This window comes from Myripristis murdjan, chromosome 14 (genome assembly GCF_902150065.1).
Source record: "Myripristis murdjan chromosome 14, fMyrMur1.1, whole genome shotgun sequence".
In the NCBI taxonomy this organism is placed as follows: domain Eukaryota; kingdom Metazoa; phylum Chordata; class Actinopteri; order Holocentriformes; family Holocentridae; genus Myripristis; species Myripristis murdjan.
This window is the reverse complement of record NC_043993.1, coordinates 30,283,656-30,298,972: the sequence shown is the minus strand read 5'-3', so window position 1 is coordinate 30,298,972 and position 15,317 is coordinate 30,283,656. Positions and strand designations below refer to the sequence as shown.

Here is a 15,317-nt window from a genome sequence, read left to right as displayed (position 1 = left end):
CAGCCTTATGCAACACACCACGCTCAAACAAAGATAGCAGAACTGCCTCTTTGAGCTCATCCTTACGACTCTTCTCTGCAACCACAATACCATAATGATCAGCTATCTCCACCAACTCGGCCTTTTTACAACCATTCACAAATGCCAAAGTGGGTGTCTCAAAAAACTCCAAAACGGAAGCCATTATCACAAAAACCAATACAGAAGATAATATGTTAACTGCTCGCCTCACTAGGGCAACCAGCAGCCCTCTTGACAGAGAACCTCCCCCTAACTGCCTGGCCAAAACTAACTACAGCTCAACCCTAGACTTCGTGTGGTACTTGCGGTGGGTATTTATGCACGGCATCAACCACAATAATCACCATTATATGCAGTCAATGACTAAAGCCCAACAGCCCTGGCAGAGCAACCATTACATGGTGACCCTCCAGCAGCAGTGGATGTGCCCCCGAGACAACCGCTCTTACCACTTTCCCACCACACTAGCACACAAAAAAAACAAACGGACACAATCCCTAGAGAAAAGTGCCCTACCGCCTGACGGAGAGATCTCTGTCCAGTGCAACAAACAGTAACAATTACCTTTTGAATGGCAAACAAACCAGCAGCAACTTACCCACCTAGACCTAGCAACCAAACACATGGCATATCTCCCAACCAGGAAAACGCACAATCTGACACCCCAGAGGACTCAGCCCTGGCACCAAAGCACAACTAATCCCAACAAACAGTTGGGCCAACCAATTCATACAACCAAAGCACATTACCTAAGGCCAACTACCTAAGGCACAAAACAACTCTGCATTAACATAACTGAAAATGGACGAGCCCCCACTTGTCATGACCTGGCTCAAGGAGTCACAACAAAGAAGGGAGACAACACCATGTTAACAAGCCAAATCATATTTTATTAAACCAGATTAAACCAAATTAGACCAAATTAAGTATTTACCAAATGAGGTGTGGACATCAGTAAAGTCAGTGGTGTGTGGTGTGCATGAGTGAGTATGTATGTGTGTGAGGGTGTTGTAAAAGTGCAAACATAACAAAAGGAAAACCCAAAACCAAACCAAAAACACGGTGTGCCTGCAAAGGTGGCCAGGAGAGAAGAGAGGGAGAACTGGCCTACTGCAGGAGCTTAAGTAACCTCAGCACACTGGGCCCAGGTGAGCAGAGTTACTAATCAGTGCTGCAGGGAGAGAACAGGTTAGACACGCCTCCCCAAGGGAAGCCAGAAACCCCATGATGGCCTACAGGGGCTTTACATCCAACATTAATAACTCCTAAATAAGAAATTATATGAAATTTAAAGTAAATATTTGCCATGTCTACTGCTTTTTCATATATATATATATATATATATATACATATATATGGTGTGGGTTTCAGAAATGCATGCCATAAAACTATAGGGGTTTATAAATTTTGCATTGTGTTATTGTGCAACAGAGATGTAACCCTGACAACAAAGGGTTCTTGGATCTGTTTTGGTACAAGAGGATAGGAGCAAAATTGCTTGTGTCACTGCAGGGAAATCGGTTGCTGCAGAAACAAAACTATAATGACAGTGTGGAAATGTCAAGTGTTTATACCCATGCAACCCAATGATTATCTCTAATTCTCTAGAACATTTCAGACTGCAGGCTTACTTTATAGACAAGTGAAGATCGGTGTGCTGTGCATTTTTTGATATTGTATGTTTCAGGGTAATGCACTGAGTTATTTTGGCTTTAGTTCAGTATTACAACCTTACTTGAGGTGGAGTGATTTGAGTGTGTATTTCTTCTGTGGACGCAGTCCAACAGAGGGAGCCATAAGGCAGAGTTTACTACCAGATAACAGAAGCTTCAATTCTCTTGCCCCTGCCTTTTCCAAATCAGTATGACAAAACAGCTGTGACTTCTTTTCTCTTGATCTTAAGTATGAACAGACTTTCAGGCTGAAAAACTGAAAATTCAGGTTTATAGTACTGCACTGGGAGTACTAGCATTGAGTGCCCAGATTAACACTAATGAATCTAGTTTTTCATGATGTAGTAGAAGGACACAAACCCACTTTACTTATGTAGAGCACAGAGATGAATAATGTAAATTTTATATTAAATGTTACACCAGATGTTGTGTGTCTATTACAGAGAAAGCTTTTGCAGAAATCAGTACTTGTTACAGCATCACACCAGCTTAGTTATTCCTCCTACTCCTCGAAGGTCATTTTACACACCCACACACTCTGCTGACCCTGCTGGGGTGGACTGCTTTACCCCAGATTGCCGCCACTCACTTAGAATAGCCATATGTTACATTTTTCCAAACCCATCATGGCCAAAGTGTAGGCTTTGAATTACCATTAAGATGGGGGATATGATTCATCAACTCCTGTTTCCACCTGAGGCTTTTCCACTTCCACTTCCAGCCAGCTCTTCCACAGCTTTACATCATCTGTCCCCAATGTTCAGATTTATTTTTCAGATGGTAGTGAGTATATTCAGGTTATTTTGTACATTTTTTTTTTGACCAAGTCATTAACACAGAACTAAAGATGAGCAAGAGCAATATGCAAGTAAAGTCAGAATCAGTAGATGCATTTAGGCACGCAAAGAGGAATAAGATTGTGTCGAGTTAGGAACTGGCCAATCTCGGAACTGATCATCTGACATCGATTTAGCCTCTGTGGGGAACGTCAGGTGTAGCTGCTGGCTGCTGGCTTCAGTTTCCATCGTGCATTTCTGTTTCTGGTGCTTTTATAACACAAGTCATTATCTTATATGATCTTGGTGTGTTTAAATGACCATACCAGTGATTTTGCATCTTAAGTGAAATATCTACAAAATGTATAAACTCCACAGTTCTGCCAATCTTTTCGTAAAGCAGTTGTATTTTAGATTATTTTTCCTCCCTTTAATCCAGCCGTTGGTTTCCATTCATTGCACTACGATATGAAAATGAACTTCCAGAGCCTTCAAACTTTATTCACACCAGTATTCCATCACCGTAATAAAGTTCTCCACGTTAGTTTTCCTAAAAGCAGCAGCACTGTGTTTTGATGACTTGAAATTGGGCAGAGTGAAATGGTACCTCTGCTGGAAAATAGTCTCCGGGGAAACGTTTGCTTTTCAGACTTATTAGTTCTGTGGTTTGTGAATGGCAACAACATTATAAAATTCAAATTTGAGAACGGATGGATTTTGATTATATGTTGTGAAATATTTAACATCCCCCACATGATTTGCAAAATAGTTTGATACAATGTAAAATATGGGTAAATTGTAGGAAGTCCACCAAACTTTCAAAACCTCTAGCATGGTATTTTACCTTTTGATGCCTTTCACTTTTAATGAAGTAAGCCCCGGCCTATACAGTACGTTACACTTGCTCTTCTCAGACTTGTTACTTTAAGGTTTGCATCTGATTTTTATTTAAGGTCAGAGGTCTGGAACAATTGGTGAAAACAAAACAATATTGAATCAGCTCACTCATAACTTTTAAGCAACATGCTTTCATACAACTTTTCTTTTTAGTGTAAATTTTGACAATGACATCTTCACCTCATTAGTTAATTTATCATGTCAGAAGTACCGTTAGCGAGTTAGCGTTTCCTAATACAGTGACAGAATGTCTTATTGACTGAGCCAAAATGACCACCCAAAAAGGAAAAAATTCTTCCCTGTTCTAGGAAACAGAAATTTTCATACGGGCAGCAGATTTTTGTTTCTTCCCAAGAGGAGGGAAGGAATGTTCTGCAAAGACCCGCCCAACTCTGCCGCTGATTGGCTCTAACACTAAGAACTCTTTACCGCTGTTTTCAACGAGGGTGGCACTCAGCCCCTCCATGCGCACAAACACAGACAGACACACACACACACACACACACACACACACACACAGCAGAGCAGAGCAAAGGAGAGCAAACCGGGTGAAGTGAAGATAACATTACTTGAGCTGATGACAACTACCCTCGTTATGTTGCTGTAGGTGCAGTAAGAGCTTCACACCACCCCAAAGCAAATTCTCTGGTGTAATATTAATGTGTGAACTCAGCAGCAACAACACACAAAGTAGAAAACATGCTTCATAACATGTCATATTCACAACACAAGGTACTGTATGGGCTGGGACTTAGTCTGTATCTAGCCTACTATTTCTCATTTGATCATTTTAATTCTAGTTAATTCTCAACTGTATTTTAGTGTTTTTACTCAGTTTTACACTTTTTTTTTTCCTCAGTGACACTTCCTTTGTCTAATACTCTGTCGTAGCAAGGTATTTATGGTACCATAAAGGTAACAGTTACTGAGGTAATAGGTAAGGGCTAGCTCAATCGGGTTTGGGCAGTGAACAGGATGGTGTATCAGTCAGGACACAGAAATGAAGATGAAAAATCTTAATTTCTTCTATGAACTGTACTGTGTTCCAGCTGATTTTTATTGGTATAGTTCAGCACTCAGTATTGTCATCAGCGTATAGTAACAAATTTGAAATGTCAGTATATATCTTATATAGTACCAAGTCATTCAAACATACTGTATATCATTAAACATTACAAGGTCCATTTTTAACATGAACCTAGAATTGCAGACAAATAATAGCAGACACATTTAGCTACACTGTAGCTAAAGGTAGCTTCACCTTCAAAGCAATAAGTGCAATGTTCAAATCTAAAATCCCCCAAATACTATAGCGTACTAGATGTGGATCACTTGTTTTGTTTACCTTGTTTCAACAGGCATTAACTAATCTACACCCATTCGTAACCAGTGGAATTGCAGTGACATCAGTATAAATTACAGCAGCTCCTCCCACACAAATCTGTGTTAGAGCGACTTGTAGCTGTGTACTTTCTCATACAAACAACATGCAAATACCTGTATGTGCCTACATATCTGGACCAATTTCCCTTAAACATAATACATGACACATAGTGTGTGTTATGTGTGTGTGGGCATGTGCCTATAGGCTTCTGTGCATCCCTGTATTTGCAGGCATACATGTTATGAACTTGGACAATAATTGTGTGGATTGAACCGATGCATGTTTGCAAACCAGTGCCACCAGGTTCACCCACATTTCTGTCACTGATCCTGTCACACAGCTACATAAAGAAAAACTACAATCCTAATTCATACTGCTCCGTTGTTGCTCATTTGCCTCAAACAACATGTAATCAGCTGCGGTTTTATTTTGATTGTATTGTCACCAAAGCAATGTTCAACTTGACTAACTACAACTGATGAAAGTCTAAATATTTGTAAAGAAAACAAAAAGTGGATCTTGGAAAATGTTGGACATTTTGAAAAGTGGGCTATTTCAATTCTAAAATTCAAATATGTCATCCATTGATTGTGCCTTGGCCTTTCTTGTGTCAGTGAGCTATGTACTAATGAGGTATTCAGCATGCACATGATTAATTCTCCAAAGAATGCATGAATAGCAGTTAATATAATAAAACCTCACAAAGTTACCAAAATTCTCCAGTATTATACAGTCAATTTACCAAGAACCCTGCTATTTGTATGCATGTGTGACTGCAAATAGAGGTCTAAATTTTGAAAATGAGAGGACACATTTGGAATACATGCAGAACCTCCAAACATTGCAGCTTGCAGCTACATTTTAAAGTGTATTTTTCAGGTCTGACTGTACATTATTATAATTAGAGGCCTAGTCAAGAGAAAACTGTTTTTTTGTTTTTTGTTTTTTTTTAATCTGCTCTAACTCCCACGCTGTGTGGATGGCCAGTGTTTAACAGCTTTAACTCAGTTTACTAGTTAAACAACTGCAGCAGGTCTTCATAAAAACTGACGTCATTTGGAAAGGTACTCGTATTTGTTTCCATGGAGATGGCATGAGGCAAGTGGCTGAATGTGAGCTGGAGGAAGCCCGGGGTGTGTTACACCCAAATTATTGTTCTTCATTTCACTGTTCATCCTCATGGATATGTGATATTGATAGGTATGGTACCTTTTCAGGAGGATGCCTGTATGCACATGAAATACCATGTTTTCTTCTTGACAGCATCATACATGTTTTCCCTTGAGAAGACGTGTGTTTAATTATTGACTTCATCCAGCTTTCCCCTTTTTCAGAATGCCAAGTAAGATCAGTTTTTGGTTATATTTTGAAACGGAAAGGAAGAGTGTAGGTCAAAGCTGAATTCCCAAGTGTTAACTTCTCCTGCAGTCATTAATTTTAATCATTTTCTTACTGTTCCCACAAAACTAAGTGGAATTGTCCACCCACTCTGCACTGTTCTTCTGCTAAATTGTGCTATTCCCTTGCTTTCAACTTTTACATTTCTTTCTTCGGTGGTGCTGTTGTGGCTCTGCATGTGATGCAAAGGAGACATATGAACTCTAAACTCCATGGTGCGTGACATTACAGAACACACAGGTTACCAGCGAAATAAAGAGCAAAAAGCTCCTCTTCAGATTTGTTTAGTATATCTGTGATTGATTGAAATTTTCCCTGTAGTGCAAATTCTCACCATGGCCATCATGGCAGGGTATGTATATACCCTGGAATGCAGTGTAAATGTAGCTAACAGTGAATATAATGCCGGGTCTTTTTTGGGTCTTATCTTGGTTTATTATTTGCTGAAATATAGGTCGGATGTGGCAACATTAAAAAAAAACACAATTTTGAAATGCTTGACTGCAAAACCCTTTGTCGTAAATTAGTTGTAGATGAATCAATGAATTGATCAAATAATTTGGAAGATTAACAGCCATTCAGCCATCTTTTTCCCACTATCATGTAAGTTGCTACCTACTGTAAGCTCTTGTCTGGGTCAGGAAAAATCCAAACATAACATTATTGATGAGGTCTATTCACAAGTTGTGGAAATTTTGACTGGAGTTGGGCTCCAGTCAGAATCTTGGACATACTGTAATGAGGATTACAACACTTGCTATTTTACCACTGCCAGTCTGACTATATATTGTGCTTCCGTGAGGGACGTGAGAGCTACAGGAGTGAGCAGTGATGTATTAACAATAATTGGTAGCCTATGTGTGTGGAGAGATAGAAGGATTAGTTGGCACCGTATTCTCTGTGGAGGAGGGTTAGCTGTAGGGAGGGGATGCAGCTGGAATAATCACTCCCCAAAGCAGAGCAACACAGGAGCCATCGCTGCAAGCCCTAGCCCACTCCACCCACCCATTACGTAAGCATGAAGAAAGCAGATCTGCATTGTGACAGTGTGTGTGTGTGTGTGTTCACTATATATCTGCTTTGTGGAAGTGGATTTTTGTGCTTGTTAGAGGAGTCCTCCAGTGTGAGAGCATGTCGGAGCATTTGTGTCAAAGAGGATGCAAATCTCCTCAGATCCACTGCAGGGTTGCCTTGGAAACCTAAAAGGGGAGGGGGAGAGCAGCATGCAAACAGTTGCTGTCATGTACTTGGAAAACAAAAAGAGGTGCTGAGAGAAATAAAAGTCTGTTGATAATGAAAGTAATGCGAGTTTATGTGCTGCAGGATGTAGGTTAACTATTATGCCACATCATATTAATTAACATTTTACAGCTAGCTACTGTAAGCTGTTGGAATTGAACAGAAATAGCATAATTTCCTAAGTGTACAGCAAGACTGAGTTTTAAAATTACCCACCCCTGTGTGGTTTTAAGCTATTGTCCAGTCCATACATTGACATTTACGTTGTAGTTTGATTCAGTATGTTTTTGGAATTAGCAGTGGGAAAATGCCAGCATCTTATCAAGTCTTGAACTATTTGATAGTAATAATAATTTAAGGCCTTGGAAGGTCTTTAATGGGGTTAAATGTTGCACTGAGGTTGTAAATACAACCTCAGAGGTCTGAAAAATGTTGTTTATCCCCAGTGTCTAGCTTTTCTCATGAGAAATCTCCCTCCTTGGCATATACCCTGATATTTCTGCTGTTTTACAACTCATCAGCCTTTGTTGAGTCCTTTTAATTGGTGTTATTTTTTTTTTTTAATTGCTAACAGGATACCTTTAAACATCTGAAATTTAACTTGCAGAAGCTTGTACCCACTCTAATATTCCACCCACTATTCAACCAAACCCTGTGATTTTTGTGTGACGCACAAATACTTCCACAGCACACCTTGTGACTGATGACTAGCTACTGCTTACCCTACAGTGTATCCATCTATGTAAAGGTCTGTATTCATGATATTTTAATACACGTGGCTCAGGGGAAAAGTACTGAACAGATTGGGATTTTAGGTCATTGTAGTTTGTGATAATGCCTATGGATTAACAGTTAACACCCATGGTTTTACAGATACTTCCAGTATTAAATTGTGATTAGATGATTACTAATTTTAGCAAGCACAGTTTAACTTGTTAGCTAATGTGCTGGTATTATTCAACAGTTTGATTGACATATCTGTGAACATTGTGTTTCTAGCACACAGATCCATCAGTGACATCCAGTGAGTGTTGCATTTTGTCTGACATTTAAATGCTTTTCCTGCTGTACACAAATTTAGTTGTTATGAATGGAGAAAGCTGATGTTTAGATTTGTGCCACAAAGCAAACAAAAGCACACCCGGGATGAATTTATTTTAAGCAAACTTCAACACTGGTCATGTTTAAGTTGGTGTTACTACAATACCAACAGTGCAACAAGTTCTAATTCGTATGATGAGAAAAAAATGAATACACTGTATGTGTGGTGCAAGGCTACATTCATATTGTGGGGGAATGTGGTAGGCGACAATGAATGTGGATGTTCATTGTTTCCAACAGGAGAATGACAGTAATCTCTACCAGTGCTGGTGTAAAGTGACACTTATCAAAGCTGCAGACAGGAAAAGTTGTTTTCTCCCAACTTTTACCATGCACCACAGCGGTGAAGTCAACCCAGATTTGACAAAATCTTAACAAAACTTATGTACACACCTGCACCTGGCCCTCTTGTCTTGTTCCCTAACCAAGATCAAATTGGGGATTTCTTCTTGTTTCTTCTATCTCTGATTGAATTAAGAGAGAAAATTGTGCACCATAAATTAGATTGCCTGGGCAATTCGAATTCCTGGCTTGACTTCCTATCCTTTGTGTGAACACAGGGATACAAATCAAGGAGCTGCATTGAAGCAATTAACACAAAACCAGGAGTTGTCTTTCCATGTTTTACACTTGGATGCATAGTTCCATAGCTACTACATAAATACACTGTCTTGACAATTTAATGTTACTCATTGCCCTAATAGTTTATTATGTGTCCCAGAAGCTGGTGGAGTTATTCTCTACACACATTATGTTAACACAGGCACACCTTATATGGCGGTTAGAGTTATTCCCTGCTGGCCTCAGGGTGCACGCAAACCAAGTGTCTTAAATGCCGTGCCAGCTGCCATCTCTAAAGCAGCTTTGCAACATAAAGAGTTAGGGACCTTGAGGACCAGGAGTGGGGAGGATGGTTGTGAGCCTGGCAGGAGGTCTTCCTACATTATGCATCTTTGTTTCAACCTTAGTGTTTGACACTAGAAGTTTTAGACACTGCCTCTAGTGTCCAGAAATTATATCTATGGCAGAGAGAAGGGAATTGGATGGCCAGTTGCTGACTAGTTGTGCAGTTGCTTCATCTGTTGATGGAAAAAGTTTTGCTCATTAAGGGGAGAGTTGGGAAGGACTGCTGGCAGTGTTAAGCACATTATCCAAGGGAGGGCTGAATGAGAAATCAGCTGTGTGGGGTGTAAGGTCATTGTCTGCATTGAAGGGAACAGGCGGCCTCTATGTCTGAGGATTAGGCTCGCTGTTAGCTTGCCATCAGGCATCTGGTGCTCTCACAGCACACTGTTTCACAGGACTAACAGCACCGCAACATGACCGGAGAGACCAGGGAAGTTTTACTGCACTGTGAGTTACTCTTGACTCCTGGGACCTAATTGTGAGTTTGAAATAGTGGGCAGTGTCTTATTTCATAGAAGCCCTCATTATGCATAGTTACTGATGGTCACAATTTATGATTCAGATAGTTTGGGAGTGTAATGTATATACAGAGAAGAAAAATAGTTAACTTGTGTCAGATGGGTGTTGATGGATGAGTTGGATTTTTATCTTTTTTATCCAGCAATATTTATTGGAATGCTATAAAGAAATAAAACTCATCATCCATTTACTTTTCTCAATGAGAACCTGTTTGCTGAAAAGGAACATTTACACTACATGCTGTACTAGGCACTTCCCCACTGGAAAAATGCTTCTACCTCGCAGTGTTGAATAAAAAATGTCACACATCAACTGTTTTCCTTCAAATGCTGTTTCTTACCCATATATGTGGACTATAAGACTGTACACTAACCATTCAAGGGCTTTTTAGGATTTGCATAAATTTGCCAGTATTAGTTACATTTAGCATCGGCTGTTTCTTTGGTGTAGAGTAAAAAGATGGAATTTTTGCATTTTTTTAACAAATATTCATCAATGAGCATTGCATCCAAGCTTATTTTACAGAAATACACAGAATTACTTTTGTGCACTGGGGACTAAAACACTACTGTCCCCTATGCCTGGTGTTGAATGCTAATAGCTTGTTGTTATTAACATCTATTTAAATGTAAATGTGCCTTTTTCTGGTGAGACAAGGCGTTGGACTGCCGTGGCAGATCACTTGTTATGGGCCTAGTTCCTTTGGTAAAACATGGGTAGCCATTCAAAGGATGTGTCTATGTTTTGACAACAATAGCACTTGTATTGAATGCCAAAAAAAGAGTTCACTTGAGTTATACAATGCAGAGGCTTTGTTGCAGACATTGTAATGATGCATAAACAGATGTTGGGTCTGTCCTGCTAGCAGATTCAAATGCAGTGAGGCTTATGCTGCAGTGACTCATCCTGAGATTCAGTGAAAGCAGTAGCAATACAAGGCAATGTTAAAATGGTTATGCCAATCACTGGATGGTTGCTAGGCTAGGCAATTAAAACATAAATTGTCAGTCACTCTAACAAGTCCCCTGATGTTGAGTGAACAAAAGGGTGGTGTAGTATAAGGCACATTTGTTGTACAGGCTGCCTTTTTTGGATTACATATTTTCTGAGTCATTTTGAAATACAGTGAAAGCCTGAACAGGGAGTCTTTTTCTTCACACAAGCATTTTATACCTGACGTGTTTGTGTTGCATTGCCACAGTACATGGTATGTAGGACGCTATGTCATCATAGCGGCATCTGTCTGTCTCTGTCTGTCTGTGTGTAGACATGAACGCATACACACACAATAACAGTACATGACAGAAATTCATACTTACGGCACAGTAAATTTGAAATGTCTACAACTCCTTAATGCTTTAAGATGCAGAGTTCACATTGGTACCCCCAGAATGTGAAAGCAAGTGTGTTGACATAGAAATGTTTGCTACTTAATCCATTAATGAGCTTAAGCAGTGATCTCATCAGCAGAACTGCTTATGTTTTATATTATATCAGTGATTGTGTTAGGACAATAGGCAGCACAAGTCCCTCTTGTTCAAAGGAGAAGTTTGTTTAGAGTAGTTTAGCAAACAGACTGCAATGACCATATTTTTACTTCATATGTTGCCATGGAGAACTTGTTGATTCTCTTGAGTGCTAATGAAAGATTCATGGTTATTTACAACTGCATGAATGCATATGCAAATATACATGAAGCACACATGTTTTGGTTAAAAAAGGGAAATCTTTGGGTTACTCAATGTAACCCCAGTTCTTAGAATATCATCAGTGTGATGTCTCACTATGGCATGCATCCTTGCTGCGCGTTTCTTACAAGCATTACTGTCATTATGCCAGTCCGGATAGGCTGTTGATTGTGATGCCTGCGTCAGGTCCAGTCAGGTACTGCCGGAATGACAAAATCACACCAACTGGACAGTGAAAAGAGGCATGTCCCTCCTTATGACGCCATTTTTCAAACACTGTCCACTCATGGTTATAAAGAGACCTAGTGGACGTACCCATTTTTCTGTGGCACCAAAGGCACCAGACGATTTAAGTGACTTTGAATGTGGTTGAATGGTTTTTGGTGTAAGATAGGCTGGTCCGGTTTCAGAAACTGCTGATCTACTGGGATTTTTGTGCACAACCATATCTAGAGTGTGTGTTTGTGTGTGCGTGTATTTATAAAATTAATTATATTTCCATTATATATCCATTTTATTTCCAATTTATTATTTATTATTTCCTATTTTTCCAAATTTCCAAATTTTAACTCCCAACAGTTTCTAAGGTATTTCTTATGACAGTCATCTTCAAACAGTCAACTCCAGTCTGAAATTCTCCTGTTAAGTTAGGCAGAGGTAACTCAAGGACCAACTTCCCACAGAGTGTTACACTGCTAAGACAGCGTGGGACTCCAAGCCATTTCCTAACATACAGTATGACTAGTCATTCTTTCTAATATGACGAGTCTGTGTGGGCATATCATACACTGATATCAGATATCTGCCAATGTGACAAGTATATATGCAACTCCAAAAAAAATGAACTGGATAAAATGACTGTCAAAATCTAAATTGGTTTTGGGAGAATGAATGTATATTGCCTGCATTAGAACTGATAGTGTTACCATTTTATAAAGTTCACTTGAATGTAAAATTTTAATAAACATCACAAGTCCATGAAGCCAATCACACACTGAGTTACTCTGGGCTGTACATCAGCACAATATTGAAGCTCTGTTTCACCTTGTACATTGAGGGAAGGCAGAAAATATTAAAAGACTTTATAGTTCAAGTCTTTTTACAATCACACTCAAAAAGCAAATGAGACTACCACCTGGGGTGCTGACTAATACCTGGAACATAATAACCCCCATCCCATAATTTATATGAGATTCTTATGTAATGGAATTTTTGCTTCACAGTGCCAGTAAAGGACAGATCTTAGTAACAGCATGGCCTCTTTCCCAACAGCTGTGAGGAAGCAGGCTTATGCTGTACCAGCAAGCCTTACTATCACCAACACTGAGCACTGTGAACAATCTCTTAATATGGTTCAAAAAGGGCAGAATGTTTGATAATTATAATCTTTTTAGCTTGAAATTTATGTGTCCTCAAAACGATTATTTTCCTTAACAGATTGGCAATCTGTTCTGCTGTTGCCATGACTGGCATCACGGCAAGATGGGCTGCATGATGGCTCATGTCATGTGGATTGTGTGTAATTGTACATAGCAAAATAATTTTTCATACCAACAATGCATTGATATATAATTATCATTATTTTTCTGTGTGGCTGCTTATGTGTAACTGCTTAGGTAACCTAGACACTGGCACCCAGACATGCTACCAAATATTGCTGTATTTCTGCTACTAGTATGGCTGGCTATAAAGATAATTTGAAAGTTGATTCAAATGGACTGCAGGCTACAAAACTATTGCTACCTTTGAGGTACTTCTACTAGCAATATTTGCAGTAATGAGAACAAGTATTTATTAGTATTTTGGCACATAGCTGTTATCAGTCTCTGTAAAACATTTCATTCAAAAGCAGAAACAGAAGATGTGGACATGCGACAAACCCAAACCTCACACTATTTATTACTTGTATTTACTTCACACATTCCAAAATTATAATTCTAGTGTCTCACAAAGTTTCACTTTGGTACTTTGTGTAGCTCAAATGAAGTAAAGATTCATCAAGGATTTCAAGGATTTTATCTTTTGAAACTGTGACTAGAACTCCCCTTTCTTCTGCCTGGCTTGTCACTGGTAAGAATTCTTTTAACAGAATGCAACTTGCCTGGGAGATTGACTGCAATGAGAATGATACCAACACAAAGACACTCAGTAGAACACAGACCACTGCCACATCACAGCTCGAGCTTGTCCCTTGTCCCTGTTTGTGCAAAGCAACACCCCCTCCAACATTGCTGTTGTTATAGGATGTACCCCTTTGTCTGAGCAGTGAAAGTTGGTCAGTGCTACCTTGACCCATGACTGACTTTCCTGTTGGTTTTTGTGATGTTTTTTGGATGTGTTTGGAAATTATGGCCCTGTTTGTGCTAAGCCATGCACATTGCCACACCTCTTTGAAGCTAGTTTGCTCCAAAAGTTAATCACTTCTTCACTGGCCCATGACCAACCTTATCACCAAGTTTCATTTAGATTTGTCCAGAACCTTTTGAGTTATCTTGCTGACAGACGAACGGAGAGATGGATGACTGGGTGGACAGGGGCGATCACATAACTTCCTGCCAGAGGTTTCACCTCCTTGGCAGAAGTAATAATAGCACTTGTGTGCTTCTTCATTTATGTTAGGTAGGGTAGTAAATCAATACCAAGAAGGCATTGCTTGAATGTAAAGCACTGTTGATGTTTTTGGTTTTTGATGTGGTCCATCAAACCTTGTAAATGATTGAAATGACTAAAATGTGACATCAAAGGAAAAATCCTGTTCAGATCAAATTTCTTTAAGATTCAAACACTAAAAAAGATAACCACATTTAGTTAGTAGCAGGTGCAGTGCCACATTGATAAAACATTCAAAAGATAGTAATCATGAAGAAAAAAGAAACAATTCCAAGAAACAATAACTAAATATAATGTCCTGGAAGACCTCATAATAATAAAGACTCAATGTACACTGCACTTAATGAACAATAGTAGAACTGACCAGCTCAAATAAAAAAAGCCATATCTACATCACTGGAGCTAGCTTCCAATGATATGTCTATGTAATCTGAAGTCACTATGTTTATCTTTAATAGTACTTGATCCTTATGTACTGGGTGTTGTCAGCATTCTTATATAGCACCATTCTCTTTTGCATGATATGTGCATCATAGTACTTTTACTGATGCCAGTGTTGATGCATCATATGGAGACAAGTGGGGATTACACTGCTATCTATTTACGGCCATCCACCACAACATTTATACACATAATAATTGTTTTTTTTAATAATCTGATATTTTGGAAGGAAATTATGAAAACATCAGATCTTGCTCTATTAAGCTTGTGGTTATATTAGAACAGAACAATTTGCTATCTGCTCAAGTTCGGATCACAGAGATTCAATAATCAAGGATAAGTGACATGTCTGGTGAAGTGTCATCCTCTCAGCACTTTTCATTAAATTATAATTAGTCTCTCTAAATGAGATTTGGAATAGCAGTTATGGTGCTGAATTGTAATGTTTAAGCTCCTCCATGCTATTAAGCAGCAATTTTCTTCTATTGATTTTTATTAAGTTTAAGCTTAAGTTCAGATTTCAGGTATGCAGCCCCAAATCACTGTTTAAAGTCTCAAAGGGCTTTACAAACTTACAGCAAACAAAGCAGGACCCTCGTAGCAGGCAAGCAATAAATCCCTAAAAAAATCCGTAGATGAAATAGGGAAAAATGGAAGCAATGTT

The 15,317-nt window shown here is 39.1% G+C and overlaps 1 protein-coding gene across 15 annotated transcripts in view; it reads left to right on the top strand.

The window, feature by feature from the left end:
- Positions 1–15,317, top strand: part of dlg2 (discs, large homolog 2 (Drosophila)) — a 222,527-nt gene that overhangs the window by 27,306 nt on the left and 179,904 nt on the right. Inside the window, exon 1 of one of the 15 annotated variants that reach the window (XM_030069239.1) lies at positions 9,632–9,842. The exons of the other annotated variants lie outside the window; for them this stretch is intronic. Coding sequence (XP_029925099.1) covers positions 9,809–9,842 — 34 coding nt within the window. The 5' untranslated portion in view covers positions 9,632–9,808. Of the gene's footprint in view, positions 1–9,631; positions 9,843–15,317 lie in introns of those variants that run through there. 15 annotated transcript variants of the gene reach the window in all.